Below are 17,518 nucleotides of genomic sequence, written 5' to 3'. Positions count from 1 at the left end.
CTCAGCCCCCCCACCCCCCCAATAATATTATCCCCCCACTGCTTATGGTGTCTGCCGCCCATGCGTGGGTAAAGTATCATTATTCACAGAATATTTACGGAATGATGAGGACTCATTTGCCAAGATCAATGGTACTTCTGTGACTATTATGTGAAAAAATGATACTTTACCCATGCATGTGCCGCAAATTTTCTATAAGAAACCCATAATTTTCTCAGGGCCTTACTCATGAATGCTGAGTTGCTATTAATGAATACACACGTTACGTAAAATTAAGCTTTGGAAATTAGTTTTGGGGGGAAACATACTGTGTGAACAGAATGTAATGCACTGTAATGTGAATGTGCGACAGCAGAGGGAGTAGCAGGGGGTGCAGCCCTACTAACTGGATTTGGACTACAACTCCTAGGAGTCCTCAGGGCAGATAGTCTTGCAGAACTGTGCTGACTGCAGACTACAACCCCCAGAGACAATGGGGGTAGGGAGAAAAAAAGGAAAGGAAATAGGAAGCAGGGGCAGAGCAGGGGACACAACAGTAGAGGGGAATGTGTGGCCAGAGATCCTGGAGAAGTCACGGAGCTGGGATCTAGATGTGGAAGCACATGCAGACGGCAGCTGAGCGCTCTTTGGACCAGAAGCTGGTTTGGAGTACCTCTGGAAGTATGGGGGTGTTTAAGATTTCTTGAACATATGTACCATGATGGTAGTGTTCACTACCTGTTCTTGAGTGAATTCACTACAGTGGACACATCTACACATGCAAACAGCATGCCTGAATTAACTCTGGCACAGTTCGTGCCGGAGTTTGTTGCTCCCAGGTGTGCTGTTTGCATGTGTGCCCGGGACCACAGCACATTTAGCCAGGGTGATGCAACCCTGGCTAGCAGGGAATCCCGGGGGTCAGCCTGCCAGCCCAGGGCTGTTCTGATCCAGCTCAATATATTGTGGAGGGGCTGTCTGGAGCACGAATGCTTCAGTACAGGGGCCAGCCCCAGCCAGCCCTGTCAGTGTCTACATGTGCACTGCGGCAGAGTAAATAACCCCACCACAGGATAAGTACTTGGGTCTGGCAGTACTATCCTACAGCAGAGTTAATGAGTTTACTCCATCCTAATAGCACTGCTGACATTTTATCGCAGAGCTAATTAGGCAAATGCAGTAAACGTCTCATGTAGGCGCACCCAGTGTTATGGCTTATTACCTATTTCCTAAGTGTACTTAAGTGTATGTACCTTAATGTTAATGTTTATTCACTGCACCTGTTCTTTTCTTCTTAGACCGCTGGCTTGTGAACCCCTTGCCTTTTCTAAATAAAAATGGGATCTTCCCTTTTTGACTTCCTGTGCCAGTTCTTTGGGTTGTGGAGTTTGATACAACTGGTGGTAGCAGTGGGGACTGGTGGTCACAGACCAGAAGGCACACAGCAAACTGCTGCAGGAATGTATACATTTTGTTGTATGGGTATGTGATCAGGGAAGATGAGTACCCCAGGGGAGGGAAACACGTTCCTACCCCCACAACCCAACACCTAGTATCTCGAGGCCAATATTCAACCCAGCACTCTTTAGTGGGGAATGACATGAATGGATGATTGGTATGAACAGTTTGAAATGGCAGCTGAGTTAAATGGATGAGATGGGGCCACCAGGCTAAAATTCTTGAGCCTGTTACTCAAAGGGAGGGCCCAGGGAAGCTTACTGTGGGCTCAGCAGTGAAGCCAACTAAGATTACCAGCACCTGATAAGGGCCCTCAAGAATGCTTTGTAACCAGGTGCAGACCCTTAAATCCTAAGAAGATGGCAGAGTAGTCAGTACAAGAGTTTGGCATGGCCATAAGATGATTAGCCGTAAAGTCCTTCCCACAAGTTGCTCCAGAGGTACAAGACATGCTGGCCCATGACCAGCTTGTCAGCAATAACTTAAGTGGGGAGATACAGACTGAAATTTGGCTGGGAAAGCCCCAGATTCTGGATGAGGCCAGATTCTGGTAAAAAAAGCTGGGGGCTCTAGGTACCCAGGACACCCAAGGGTACAGGTACACCCAAAGGTACAAGTGCATGCCAAGGAGAAGTCATCAGTACACATTCCAAACCCAGAACCATCAGTCTTGCTAAGGATGATGGAGACATTGAAAGAAATCTGGGGTGAACTGGACCAACTCAAGAAAAGTATGGAGACCCAGTCCCAAAACAGACATGCTGGTGGAGGTCTCCAGGGACTACAGTGACTGGGGTGTCATCAGGGGGCTGCTCATAGATGCTGGTACTGTGGCAGCCATGATCACTTTCACAGGGAATGCCCAAAAAAAAAGTGGCATTCCATACTGGGAAACTGAGGTGGGCAGTGGAGAGGGGTCCATCCACTGCTGGTAAACCCATGAGCCCACAGGATGAGTTGGTAATTGCTGGTGCTGCAGAGTTGGAGTATTACCTAAAGGGGAAGCTAGGAGAAGTTCCTTGCCACTTCCTCTTAGATTCGGGTGCCCAGGTATCCATTGTACGTAGCCAGATATGACAGCAAGCTACAGCAGGGGCAGAAAAGAACCATCAACCCTGTGGACTAGCATCCAATGGGGAAATGCTCCCTATTCTGGGAGAGTGGAGTATAGCTCTTGATTTCCAAGGCCTGCAGCTTCCATGTAAATGCCTTGTAGTAAAGGATGCCAATCAAGATGTCTTGTTAGGCACCCACTTCCCCAAAAAAATATCAAGTCACTATGAATTTTGCAGATTTCTCCTGTTCCTACCTGGGAAGGCGTTTTCTCCTGTATACCACAGATGGCCAAACAGGAATATGTGAAGCGGTAGTGGAGAAGAATCTAACCATACCTCCTCAAAGTGAGATAATGATCACTGGCAAACTGAAGAGATGGTGTTGTGAAGAGGAGGATTCATCTAAACCTAAACACAATGAGGGATTAGGATTCCTAGTGGGAACTGCATTGGGTAAGAGCCACAGGGGTAAAATCCCAATGCATGCTGCAAATGCACAGACAGAATGTTGCATATCAAGAAGCATAATTAGGACATTTCAAACCAGGATGGCTGTCCTGAAGGTGGATCAGAGAGGTCAGCTGCTACAAGGGTCCTGAGCAGACAAGAATCCACATTTTAGAGAACTACAAGATAACCTCCAATCGACTGCAGGAAAACTGGAACATAAGTTTAAGCTGAGTCACTGTAGCCTGAAACTTGAGCAAGTGAGGTCAGTGCAGGAAGTCAGCGAAAGTTTGACCAACAACTGCAAGAAATGAGACAGGGCATCATCAGGCTGCCTATGGGCTGCCCCTGTGGTGTTGGTGTTGATGAAGCGGGGAGGTGGTACAGACCTGTGTGGATAATCACAGACGGATCAACATTACTGTTAAGGATGCCCATCCATTCCTTCAGATTGATGACACTTAGCTAGACCTCCTGGCCAAACCTGGGTACTGGCAAGTGGAAGTGAACCCAGAGGAAAGAGTCAAGACCACTTTCTTCACTAAGAAGGGACTTTTTGAAATTAATGTTATGACCTTGAGGCTATGCAATGACCGGTCCCAGTACATTTCAGAAATTGATGGATATCATGTTAGCAGATCGACAAGGGACCTCTCAAGGGATACCATGTCTGGTGTACTTAGGTGATATCACTGTGATAGGTTGAAACTTTGAGGAGCTGAAAGCAGTGCTTAAGAGGCTAAAGGAGGCCAGTCTAAAAATTAAACCTGCCAAGTATCAGCTTTTCTGCAAGGAAGCAAACTTTTTGGGATATGTGATCTCCACGGAGGAGATAGGTCCAGATCCAGAGAAAGCGGAGGCTGTTAAAACTTGGCCAGTAACTCTAAATGTAATAGAACTGTGGGGCCTTTTGAGTCTACCCTCCTATTACAGGAGATCTGTGGCAGGTTTCATTACAATTAAAATGAAGTTCATCTGGACTAAGAAATGTCAATATGATTTTCTAGAACTAAAGCAGGAGTTGATGTCATCCCCTATCTTAGCATAATCCCAACCCTCAGCTACCCTTCTTGTTGGTCACTGATGCAAGTAACATTGGCATCAGAGCTGTTTTTCACAAGTTGAAAGTCAAGAAAAGGTAATAGCCTATGTAAGCTGAACCCTAACCAAATCTGAGCGCCAATATGCAGCTACAAGAAGGTTTCCTCCTAGGGAGATACTTCACGTTAAGAACAGACCATAATGTCTAGTAGCTACACAATTTTTAGCAACCTGAGGGACAACTGGCTAGATAGTTGGAACAGCTAGCTGAGTTCAACTATCAGATAGTATGCTGCCCTGGATGGCAGCACCAGAATGCCAATGCCTTGTCCCACTGGTCTCCCACAGTAGAAGCTGAACTTAAAGTGGAGGTAGTGGGGGTACTGCCACTAGTAGCAAGATAAACTACCTGGAGTGAACCAACCCCAACTACAATGGAAGTCACAGGGCTGGCAGATTGGTGTGCAAAACAGGAAGATGCTGATATTGAGAAACTAATTAGGTGGAAGGAAATCAATAAAGAGGAGTTCCTTGGGAAAGGGCAGCATCATCCATGCCCAAAATAGTACCAGATAGTGTGGACTGAGCTAAGCATTAGGCAAGGAATACTGGTGCGAAAACTTCCGTAATCATAGTGGTACCCAAGAAGGAAATACCAACAATTTTTGCAAGCCCTGCATGATTCCAATACTGGGGGCATATTTGGACAAGGAGAAAGATTTGCATAAGGTATAGTACCAGTATTTCTGGTTGGCCTGAAGAAAATGTGCCAGAGACTGGTGTAGGTTGTGCAAGGTGTGCAGTGCATGAAAAGGAATGAGGAGTAATGCCAGTGCTTCCATGATCTCCACACAGGCTGGATAACCTCTGGAAAGGATAGCCATGGATATGTTGGGTCCCCTACCCATAACACTGCATGGAAACAAGTATATCTTAGTATATTTTTCCAAGTGGGCAGAACCGTACCCACTCCCTAATCAGGAGTCTCAGACTGCAGCAAAGGTTTTTGTTGAAAGATTCGTGCATTACCATAGCATACTTTGGGCCCTCCACACTGACCAGGGGAGAAATTTTGAATCTCAGTGATTTCACCACATATGTGACCTTTTGGAAATCAACAAAGCCTGCACAACACCATATTACCCCCAATCTGATGGGCTGGTGGAATGGTTCAACCATACTCTGGTTGACATGCTATCCTCCTTGATCAAAGACAATCAAACAACATGAGATAAGGCACTCCCTTACGTCATGACGGCCTACTGGTGCAGGGTGCAGTCATCTACAGCGTGTGCACTACATTCAGCGTTGACTGGACAGGAGATCTGCCTATCTGTTGATATTATGTCTGAAAAAAATGTATTGGAGGAATGTAACAACCCATCTGAATGCATTATGAAGGTGGCAGGATACCTAAGTTCAGTTAGCCAAGCTATTAAGAAACATCAAGCTGCAGCCACCCAAAGACAAAAAGAGTATTATGACCTTAGGGTCACTGGACAGGTTTATGAACCAGGGGAATTGGTTGAAGAACAGAACCAGACCAGGAAGCGAGGGCAGTGTCAAAAACTATGTAAAAGTTCCAGAGGCCCACATACATCATCTGAAAGTTTTCTGAGCTAGCAAGCAGGCCTGGTGGACAGACATCAGTAGTACACTATTTAGATGAAACCATATGTATGCTCAGAGAACAGGGACCCTGGCCTGACCAGAGAGATAGTCAGGCCCACTCGGGAACAACCAGGACAACCCTAGGGGCTTCATAACCGAACTTTCACCAATACAGTCTCAGATAGGCCTAACAAAGTGCTGCCAGAAGGTGCTTCTAGATCCAGAAATGTAAGGTGGGATCCATGGCCTGACAGAAATGAAGATAGCAAGGATAAACAAATATGGTGGATAAGACCAGAGCTGGGTACCCAAAAAAATTTTGGTCCGAAGCCAGTGGGGCGCACCCATTCCTGAATTCACAGGTAGACCACAGAGAGAATAAAACCTCCCAGGTGGCTTAGTGACTACATGGTGTAACTCTAGTTGGATGTAGGGGCATACACTGTTAAAAGTGTTGTGTGGGGGGGAATCTAATGTAATATACTGTGTGAACTGATGTGCAACAGCAGGGGGCACAGCCCTGCTGACTGGATTTGGACTACAACTTCCAGGAATCCTTGGGGGAACAGTTTTGCAGAATTGTGCTGGCTGCATGTAGACTACAACCCCCAGAGACAGTGGGGATTGGGAGACAGAAGGGAGAGGAAGCAGGAAGCAATGGCAGTGTGGGACAGTGGCAGAAGGAAACGCATGGGCCAGAGATCCCAAAGAACTGATGGAGCTGAGACTGCAGACTATAGCAGTGGAGCTTGGATACGGGAGCTCATGCAGGTGGTAACTGAGCACTCCTGGAACCAGAGGCTTGTTTGGAGCACCTTCAGAGGTGCAGGAGGGTTTAAGGTTTCTTGAATGTGTATACCACAGTGGTAGTGCCCATTACCTGTTACCTATTCTTAAGCAAATTCACTACAGTGTTACTGGTTATTACCTGTTACTTAGTTCCTAAGTGTATGTACCTTAATGTTAATGTTTACTTACCTGGACCTGTTCCTTTCTCCCTAGCTCACTGGCTTGTGATCCTAACCCCTAATATTCTATACAAAGTGGGAACTTCCCTTTTTGGCTTGCTGTGCCAGGTCCTGAGGTTGTGGGGTTTGGTACATGTGTCTAAGGAACCGCCTCAACTTTTCAACCAGGACAGAAGAAAAGAATGAAAAAAAATACAAGCTAAACTTTAAGTCTATCAAATTGGCTGGTATTTCTCCAAACATATCAACAGTCATTTCTGCCCTTCTAAGAGCATAGGCCAACATTAGTTCAGAAATTCAGCCAGTAAATTAGCATTTAAAATTTTGTGAACAAAAAAACATAATTCCAGGCTTGGGAATACAAATACTCATGCATGGTGGACTTTAGGTACTTACCATGACACAGCTACCCAGGCTGAGGTGCTGAAGCTCTGAACAGAAGTTCAGAATGCTGAGTAGTGCTGTTTGCTGCCATTGGGGAACACATCAGAGACAAATATGGAAAGTGAAACACAGAGAAGAGGTCAATTAGACATTAAAGGCTGGCACCACTTTTCCTGAAATACAGCTCAAAACCTAGGTTGCAGATACCAAAAATGCCATTTAATGAGTCCCTAGGTGCTCTAAACCATTGATTGGCTTAGAGTCAAAGTAATCATTACAAGCCTTTATGTAAGTCACTCTGGATGCAAGTTTGCATGCCCTGAAGATACCTACAGTCCTATGACCTATCAGTTTATTTCCCACAGGAAAAATGTTGGGAAATGTGGTAAGTTCAAACGACAAGCCAGGCCAAACCCAAAACACAGAGGGCTGGTGACATCCCAGAAGAACAGCAGCAGTTCTGACATTCACTGATCAGCTTCAGCCTGATGGAACTGCCAATAGTCGCACAGCATCAGGATTGAGCTGATGACTTTAATGTCAAAGGATTCCTTCTGTTGACAACAATACTGACAACCATTGAGCACCTGTCACTAGCAACACAGAGACTGAAACAAATGTGTACTTTACAGTCATGTTCTGCTATTTGTACATGGCTATTCTGTTCGCAGAGTACTGTCGTACTGCTGAAGGAACCTGAAGCTCTACCAGAATATCAGCTGCAACTAACAAGAATGCTTATGCTCTTAAATACTGTTTACCTTCATATGACAAAGAGAAGATTTATGTTGTGAAAATTTGTGCTCTTAAAATAAAATAAAAAAATCTAATCTGCTATACTGTGTAGTTTTGAAATATATTCAAATTAAAATGGACAAGAACCAAAAACTTGAAATAAATATGCAGATAAACAGAATCACAAATAAATGTGTACTGTATAAAAATAGTCGTTCCCTTTTAATAATCTGTTAGTTTGTATTTTGAAATCCATATAATTTACTGGCATTAGTAAAACGTGGTATCTATTCCACCTGAAAAACAAAATATTTGGAAGTTTACAGTATCTGTAATAGTTTCCCACAGAGGAAAAAAACCACAAAGCTACATATAAGAAACAATACAACTTATCAGAAAACCTAGAAGTCCTGAAGAAGCATTAGTCAGTAAAATTTGTATGTATATTAAAATGTACTTAAATTAGTCCCACTTATTTTATGCACTTAAATTTAAAATCTTCAAAGAAAATATTTTTCTTACTAATCTTCCCTTGTTATAGTCAAATGAAAATTAACATTAGCAAATCTATTTAGTTTATTTATTTATTGTAAACCATTCTGGGCAGCATTTGTTAACTGGTACTAAAGGGTCAGCAGATAATGACACAAAACATCCTTATATAGATCCTAGCTGGCTGTTTTCTTAATTTTTTTTTAAAGTTTCTGAGAAGAAAGAATTTTATATGCCCAATAGTAAAAACAGCATTTTAGAAAGGTTAATTTTAAGTGCTCTTTAAATCTAGTCCAGCCAACAGGGGTAAGTGACACATTTGTTCAGTCATATTAAGTCTTGATTAATCAAAGCACTTATTAAGTCCATGCTTCATTCTAAGCATTTAAGCAAATAGGACTAGTTACATATTTAAAGAGGCTGAATTAAGGCCATATACATTTATACTATTTAATAAGAGAGGTGTGGAAATCTAAAAATAAATTTTCTACTTCAGACACCAAAATAAGGCATTGATCACAGTAGGTCGTGCATATGGTCAATAGGCTTATTCTTATATGTGGGTTTGACAGTGTCTTAATGAGATTTAAATTTTGCCATGTCCTCTAGTGGGATCCTCAGTCCTGGTTTTCCTCAGTAAGCTCAAATGCTCAGCTTTGGCTTCTCTTGATGGGGAAAAAAATAAGCAGGGATAGTTTCACAAAGTGCTAAATTGTCACTCACTGTAAACTCAGTAGATCAGTGGTTTTTAATCTTTTTTCATTTGCGGCCCCCTAAAAAAATTTGAATGGATGTGCGGAACCCTTTGAATTATAAGTGTGGGTATTCTCACAAACTTTTGATACAGCACAGTCATCTTTTGTGGACCCCTTCAGCACAGCCTGCAGATCCCCAGGGGGCTGTGAACTACAGGCTGAAAACCACTAGTGCAGATAGATCGATGGTGAGTAAAATACGCCTCACCAAGGGATTTTGTCTGACCCAAGGTGGATCGGTCCTATCCAGCCCAGGCACAGAAAGCAGCCCAGGCCACAGGATGGTGACAGCATGAAGCTGGGGCACTGTGATCCCAGCCCTGGGTTCACCCGCTCACCCATGGCCCCACCCCAGCCAAGCACAGAGCAGAGCCATGATCTGCTGCCCGCACATCCCTGCAACAGGCACCAGTTCTGCAGGGAGAAGCAGTGGGAAGTGGATCGCTGCTCTGCCCTGGGCCCCAGCCCCATGTTGTCACTGCCCCTTGATCCCAGGGTCTCCATGGAGACCACCCAGGACCTGCATGGGCAGGTGGATGGGGTCAGGCTGCTTAGGGAGTTTTGGTGAGCTGTTGCACAGGTTGGAGGATTGCTGACCCAGGCTGAGACAGCTCACCAAACCTCATGTAGCCCGCAGAGCCAAATAACTGCCCACCCCTGAGATAGATGCATGTAATGCTTCCTTCTCCACTGTGTAGTATGACAATTAAGTAGGCTGACATTTAATGAATGATGATCAAAAACCTACAACAAGACTCATCAATATGAACAGGGCGTAGTACACACCTCATATTTGTTTCTTTAGACGCATAGCAACTTCAGGCAGGAATATTTGCATTGCTTTGCACTGAGAATTGAGAAAAAGTAATACCTTTGTGGAACACCAGGATACTGTATTGTCACAAAGTAGCCCAATTCAAGCCTTGTCAGGAATGGTTTCTTACAACTCACTAGGATTCACTACGCTGTTTGCACAGATTACACTTCTGAAGGAGTTTCTAGAATGACACAGAGCAGCCAGACCTACATCTTATATAATACATTTCACAGACATTAGGGCTGGGAGGGACCTCGTAAAATCACTGGATTCAGCCCCCTGCCCAAGGAGCAGGAAGTCAGCTAGGGTCAAAGGATCCCAGCAAGATAAGCGCCCAAATGCTCCTTGAAGGTATCCAGAGTAGGGGCTTGCACCACCTCTGGAGGGAGTCTGTTCCAGGCCTTGGATGCTTGGACAGTGAAGTTTTTCCTTATGTCCAGCTTAAAACAGTCTTGCAGAAGTTTGACACTGCTGGACCTTGTCATCCCCTGGAGTGCTCTGGTGAACAGGTGTTCCCCCAGATCCTGATGCACACCCCTTATGAACTTACAGGCTGCCACCATGTCACCTCTGAGCCTGTACTTCTACAGGCTGAAGAGTCCCATGGCTCTCAGCCTCTCTTCATAAGGCCTGTTGTCTTGCCCTCTGATCATGCGCGTGGCTCTCCTCTGGACTGTTGCAAGCTTCCTAAATTACGGAGCCCAGAATTAGACACAGTACTCCAGCTGCAGCCTCACCAAGGCTGAGTACAGTGGGAGGATGACATCCTGGATCTTGCTCGAGATGCATTGGTAGATGCAAGCCAGAGTTTTGTTCACTTTGCCAGCTGCAGTATCGCACTAGTGGTTCATATTCATCTTGTGGTCAATCATGACCCTCAAATCTCTTCTGGTCACTGTGTTTCATAGTTGGTAGGATCAGAAGGGACCTAAGCAGATCATCTAGTCTGACCCCCTGCCATGGGCAGGAAAAGATGCTGGGGTAAAACAACCCTGGCTAGCTGGCTGTCTAGCCTCCTTCTGAAGACCCCCAGAGTAGGGGCAAGCACCACTTCCCTTGGAAGTTGGTTCCAGCTCCTAGTTGCCATGACTGTGAAGTAGCACCTCCTGATATCTAGCCTGAATCTACTCTCAGTCAACTTATGGCCGTTGTTCCTTGCTACCCCCGGTAGTGCTCGGGGGAAGAGGGACTCTCCCATTGCCTGCTGGTCCCCCTTGGCAAGTTTATAGGTGGCCACCAGATCCCCTCTCAGCCTTCTTTTGTGGAGGCTGAACAGGTTCAGATCCCATAGCCTCTCCTCGTACCACCTGCCATGCTGCCTCCTAATCATGCGAGTGGCCCTCCTCTGGACCCTCTTGATGCTGCCCACATCCCTCCTGAAATGCGGCGCCCAGAACTGGACGCAGTACTCCAACTGCGGCCTGACCAGTGCCGCATAGAGGGGGAGGATCACCTCCTTGGACCTGCTCATGATGCATCTATGGATCCATAACAAAGTGTGGTTAGCCTTCCTGACCGCGTCCTCACCTTAGCGGCCCATGGTCATCTTGAAATCCATAGTGATTCCAAGATCCTTCTCTGCCTCTGTGCTGACAAGAAGGGAATTCCCCAGCCTATAGATATGGTGCTGGTTCTTCCTTCCCAGATGCAACACCCTGCACTTATCCATATTGAAACCCATCCTATTCTCATGCGCCCACCTGTGTAACCTGTTGAGATCTAGTTGTAGCCTGTCCCTCTCTTCTAGCATGCTCACTTCTCCCCACATATTAGTGTCATCTGCAAACTTGAACAAGGTGCTTTTCACCCCCTTGTCCAAATAACCAATGAAGACATTGAACAGTGCAGACCCGAGGACCGAGCCCTGCAGAACCCCACTGCCCACGTCTCTCCAGGTCGAAAATGACCCATCCACCACCACTCTCTGGGTGCGGCCCTCCAGCCAGTTTGCGACCCATCTGACTGTATAGGCATTGACACCACAGACGCCTAATTTTTTAATGAGGATGGGGTGAGAGACAGTGTCAAACGCCTTCCTAAAGTCCAGGAACACTACGTCCACCTCAACACCTGTGTCCAAGGCTTTTGTGACCTGGTCGTAGAAGGCCACCAGGTTGGTCTGACCGGACCTGCCTCTAATGAACCCATGTTAGTGTTAGTGAGTGTAGCATTGCCAAGCCTATAAATGTGATGCAGGTTTTTATTCCTGAGGTGCAGCACCTTTCACTTCTCCATATTGAATGCCATCAGGTTTTCATCGGCACACCTTGCAAGCCTATCGAGGTCGGCCTGGATCACGAGCCTACCGTCAAGTGCGGACATTCTTCCACAAAGTTTGGTGTCATCAGTGAACTTAGCCAGTCTGCTTTTGACACCAGTGTCCAGATCATTTATGAAGACATTAAAGTGCACACGTCCAAAAACAGAGCCTTGGGGGATGCCACTAGTCACTGAGTGCCATGTTGATTCAGTTCTGTCAACTACCACTGTCTGGGTCCAACCTCAGAGACAGTTCCCCAGCCATCAGACTGTGGAGTACTCGAGGCCACAGTTGCCCAATTTTTTCATGGGACGCCAGGTCAAAGGCTTTTCTAAAGTCCAAATATATGACATCAACCTCTTCCCTTTTGTCCAGGTGGTATGTCAGCTGGTCACAGAAGGAAATGAGATTGGTCAAGCAAGACCTACCTGAAACAAACCCTCAGAATGTTGCCTTCTGTTAGCCTGTCAAGAATGGTATTTTTGATAATTATTTCCAAATCTTCCCACAGATTGAGGTTAAAATGATTGGCCTGTATTTTCCCGGATCTTCTTTCCTCCCTTTCTTGAAGATGGGCACCACATTGGCCCTCTTCCAGTCTTCAGGTACTTCACCTGAGAGCCACGAGTTCTCAAATATCCTTGCCAGTGGCTGTGCTATGATGTCTGCCATTTCCTTTAGCACTCTTGGGTGCAACCTATCCGGACCAGCTGATTTATGGGGGTCCAGCCTCTCAAGATGCTCCCTTACAAGATCCACGCCAATGGTGGGTGTATATTCATTCTCACCCTGGTCATCTTGCATCACGTTAGGCAAGGTGGTCCCTTTGGGCTGGTGAAAAACTGACGCAAAATAATCATTAAGCAGATTGGCTTTTTCCTGGGTATCGGTAGTCAGCTGCCCCTACTAGTTTAGCAGGGGTCCAATGTTGCCCTTGTTTTTCTTTTGACTCCCCACATATCCAAAGGACTTTTTATTATTCTTGATTCATATAGCCAGATGGAGTTCAGTTGTAGCCTTGGTTTTTCTAGTTCACTCCCTGCAGGTGCAGACCAGTGCAGTATACTCCTCCTCAGTGGTGTTTCCCGTCTTCCATCCTTTATACGTCTGTCTTTTTAGATGTAGGAGGTCCACGAGTTCCCTGTTGAGCCAAAGGAGTTGTTGAACCCTTTTACCACCTTTCCTATAGGTTGGGATGGACTCCCCTTCTGCTTCTAGGATCGCTTCCTTAAGGAGCAACCACTCTTCCTGAACTCCTGTCCCTGTGAAATCATGGCTTCTCAGGGCCTCAAGAACAAGCCTCCTGAGCTTATGAAAGTTAGCTCTCCTAAAGTGAAGGACTACCACATTGCTGGCTGACTTGCCAGCTTTGCGATAGATAGTGAAAGTGATCATGGACTGTCACCCAGCTTCCCTTCGATTCTAAGGTCGCTGATTAGATCATCCCCTTCGGCCAGTACCAGGTCCAGCAGCACCTTGCCTCTTGTCAGCCCATAAACTTCTTGTGTCCTTGTACACCTTGGAAGAGGGCAAAAAGTGATAAGCAAGTCCAATTGTGTCACTGTTCCTGTGCCAACAGGATTCCAAAGAAGTGGAAATGTAGGGTGAATCATAGAATCCGTAAGGACAGCTACATGAGGCAAAAAGCTATTTTTTCTCATTTGATTATCTGCTCACACCTACTAACTAGCAAGCAGTACCCTCATAACTGATTGCTATTGAAGCAAGGGTTGAAGGAGAGTTCTACTCAAATCAGAGCAGACTTTGAACTCTCAACTAAAGAAGAGTATGATGTGAAGGCATGAAGCAAACTTGATACAGCCAAATTCCTGCAAGTTTCTGAAATCAAAATGCTACTTACTTAAAGAAGCCACAGAGGTTTCCATAAGCAAAAGGGTCCATTGGCCCCTTGGCTTTAATCTGCACAGAGGGATCTATGTTTTCACAAAACAGGATCTAATAAAGTTGGAATCTAAATTAGACAACATTCAAGTCAATAATTTTATTCTCAAACCCTATTAGCAAAGGCTACAATTCGAGAGAGGCCCTGAAGGTACTGTACCTAGGTTGTTTATGACTCTCAATGTGCATCTATGGTATGACATTTGACTTCCCCAGGATAGTGATAGACTATTATCTGTGGCAACAAGGGACAGGACAAAGAGCAATGGTCTTAAATTGTAGAAAGGAAAATTTAAGTTGGATATTAAGAACTCTCTGTGAGGGCAGTTGAACATGATAATAGGCTATTCCAAGATCTTGTGGAATCTCCATCCTTGGATGTTTACAAAGAGCAGGTTAAACAGACCCTTAATTAGGATGGTCTGGTAATGGATGAACCTGCCTTGAGTAGCAGATTTAACTAGATGACCTCCTGAGGTCCCTTCAAACCCTACTTTTCTATGATTTGAGTTAACATGGAGGAAGAAACTAGAAGCTGAATAACCTGTTTTAAGTGAAAATCAGAAAAATCTGGGGTGAGGTCCAAATGCCACCTTGTCTTTATGGAACAATGTGCAAAATGGACCCATTCTAAGAGCACGGATTTCTTCAACTCTACAAAGTAATGTAACAACTATTAAAAAGGTAACTTTCACAGCCAGATGGCATAAAACAGGTTGATGGATGACATACCAATATGACTACTACATGTACCCCTACAGAACTATTTATAGTCCCAAATGTTTAAGGGCTAGTGGAAAGATCAGAAACAGGGGATTTGAGTGATGCAATTTAACTGTGTTCCACCCACATAGAAAGCTTTTTCAATTTTGCTACATAGGTTGCTCTAGTAGAGGTTTTTTCTGCTATCTGTATTTGAGCTGAATAACTTATCTTGGTAGTATTTAGGGCAGCAGTAGTAACCAAGCTGTCATATAAAGATTCTGAATGCGGTGTAAGATTTGACCTTTGAGCAAAAGATGCGGTCAAAGGCTGTGTTTAAAGGTTCATCATGTCAGAATTACAGAAGTGTCTGGGACAAACTGAGAATAGCATTTTCATTAAGACTGAATCTTGTTTGAGTTTCCTCAGGAAACAGAGTCCCAGAGTGTCAAAGTGATCAATCCCAGCCCTCATCCCAGGACAGAGAAATCAGGCACCAGTTTCATGAAACAGGTCTTATCAAACAAAGTTGATTTCATTTATTGATCATATTACAAGTTTGGTTCTTAAAAGTAACTGCAAAATGCAGTATAATGAGACTAAGTAATTTAATTTAGTACAACATACTATTCTGGATAAAAAGACAACACTATACATTGTTAAGAAAGCAAATATTAAATGGCTTAAAGGACTGTCTAAGGCCCATGGCAGACATTACACTTAAGACATGATTAACTAGATAATCATGTCTTAAGTAGTAACCCGGCCACACGTTCATTCAATTAATTGTGCAGTAAAACAAGGAATAAGACACAAAAGTATAAACAAAAAAGATGTATGATAACTCTGTGGTCGGTTACCATCATGTCTTAAAATTGAACATGTGGCATGGACCAATTAGCTGGAACATGTGGCATGGACCAATTAGCCTTGAAGGGCTCCAGTTCACTCCTGAGGCTAGGAGCATCAGTCAGCTGATCAGTGCCCAGAGCCATGGGAGCACGGGCCACCTGGCTGGGGAAGCCTGAGGTTATGATCCTTGGCTCCCCCTGCCCCGGCAATACAACACAATTGGGATCTGATCCCCGATCCAACAATCATGCTCCTGCCATGCACATGGCATGGCACGGCATGGGGCATGACTGTTGCGCAGATTAGATCTCATTGTGTCTTTAACTGAACCTCTGTCAGTGGCCTTACTGACAATTTAAAGTAGATGATAATCATCATCCAATGATGTGGGGTTTTGTTTTGTTTTGTTTTTGGGGGGGGGAGGGAGATTCCGTAGGGTTTGGTACTAGGGTCTTTCAATTCAATACTTTCATCAATGGTCTGAAAGCAAATATAAAATCCGCATGAATAACATTTGCAAATCATGCAAGCACTGCTGAGATGGTAAGGCAGTCATAGAAAGCAATCAGACAGGCTGGTAAGCAATCCGCCCAATACAAAGTTCCATGCCTAGGAACAAGGCCATATCTACAGAACGGTAGGGTAGAAGACTGAATATGGGATGGAATGATTCTAAAAAGGATTTAGAGAACATAGTTAAATAATTCATCCTAAATTTACCAGACTGGTGTTCTGAAAAAGAGAGCTAATGCAATCTTTGTATGCATAACTAGAGGAAAGACACTGAACTAGCTTAAGAGAGTGTTTCTTAACAAGTTCTGAGAATACCTCATTCAGTGATTCAGAAGAAGGAGCTTGAGCTAAGCTCCCCTAACTTAGTCTCGTTTTTGTGAATATGAACAATGGACCAAATATGTCGGCATGCGTCTTGCCAAGGCAATGGAGGCACTTACAGTTTTCACCACAAGTGACATGACAGCCATTTTTTTTCGTATCTTAAGGATTTAGAGCAGTGGTTCTCAGCCTTTTCAGACTCAAGGAATCTCTCAACAGACTGAAGGCACCACTTGGAAAATACCAATTCTTAGTTGTCACTCAATTTTTGATTACAGAAAGAAAATACAACAATTCTGTTGCAAGGAACTCAGAAAGACCACAACTACCAGAACATTTTTAAAGTTCTTATTCGCAATCTCTGGGTTTATCTTGCAAATCATGTTTGCACACCTACAAGTTCTAACATTGCATGGCACCCTTGAAGGAATCTCAAGGAACTTGGGTGAAAATCACTGATTCAGGGCCATATCCCAATTGTTCTCCTAGGTGCCCAAACAAGTCTTGCGTAGAATTTAGGTATCTAAGTCAAAAACAGATCCACCCTATTTGATGCTTAAACTCAGGCTTCCAAGCAGGCTTAGAATACTGGAAATAACAAGAATCATCTACTTTCTCTTGGAGGGTGTTGGAAACTGTGAATTCTTGCAGCCCTAAATGAAATGGCTAGAATATCCAACTATTTAAAAATATTTTAAAAATATATTAAAAATCTACCTCTTTATTCAGACATTTGAACTACATGGGTGTTGACAAAAGCTGATGTTTTTAAACTGACTAAAAAAGTGCCTGCATCTTATTTAATCAGGTTTTAGTATCTGTGTTACATAAAACTACTACTTTTTTAGCTGCTCATACACTTTTCTAGACAAAATCAAGATTTCCTTTTATATATATGTAGAGGTAATGCCATGTTAAAAGAAAAAAAGAGAAATATTACTTCCACCTACAACTTAAATAAAGGTCTTACTTTCTGCAAATGTACACAGAAATTAGAGACTCACTCCTATATATATGTGAGTGAGCTGACCACCACTGGTATTAATGGGAAAAAAGTTAGGCTCAATCTGCAACGAGTTTAATTGCCTCTTTCTTTCATCACATTTTAGACAGTTCCTTACTGGTCACAAGATTTACCCTTTAAGAGCCTCTCTAGAACAGTGGTTCTTAACCTTTTAATACTCAACTGGCGACTACGGGAATGGTGCTTCGAGGCGGGCTTCAGC

At 44.2% G+C, this 17,518-nt stretch overlaps 1 protein-coding gene across 2 annotated transcripts in view; it reads right to left on the bottom strand.

Moving 5' to 3' along the window:
- FBXL4 (F-box and leucine rich repeat protein 4) overlaps window positions 1-17,518 on the bottom strand; it is a 161,686-nt gene that overhangs the window by 12,326 nt on the left and 131,842 nt on the right. For both annotated transcript variants that reach the window (XM_019520181.1, XM_019520180.1), the window contains exon 7: window positions 6,956-7,027. In XM_019520181.1, the coding sequence (XP_019375726.1) occupies window positions 6,956-7,027 (72 nt within the window). The remainder of the gene's footprint in view (window positions 1-6,955; window positions 7,028-17,518) is intronic.

This window comes from Gavialis gangeticus, unplaced genomic scaffold (genome assembly GCF_001723915.1).
Source record: "Gavialis gangeticus isolate Ggan-Ray unplaced genomic scaffold, GavGan_comp1, whole genome shotgun sequence".
Lineage (NCBI taxonomy): Eukaryota > Metazoa > Chordata > Crocodylia > Gavialidae > Gavialis > Gavialis gangeticus.
This window is presented reverse-complemented; position numbering and strand designations above follow the sequence as displayed.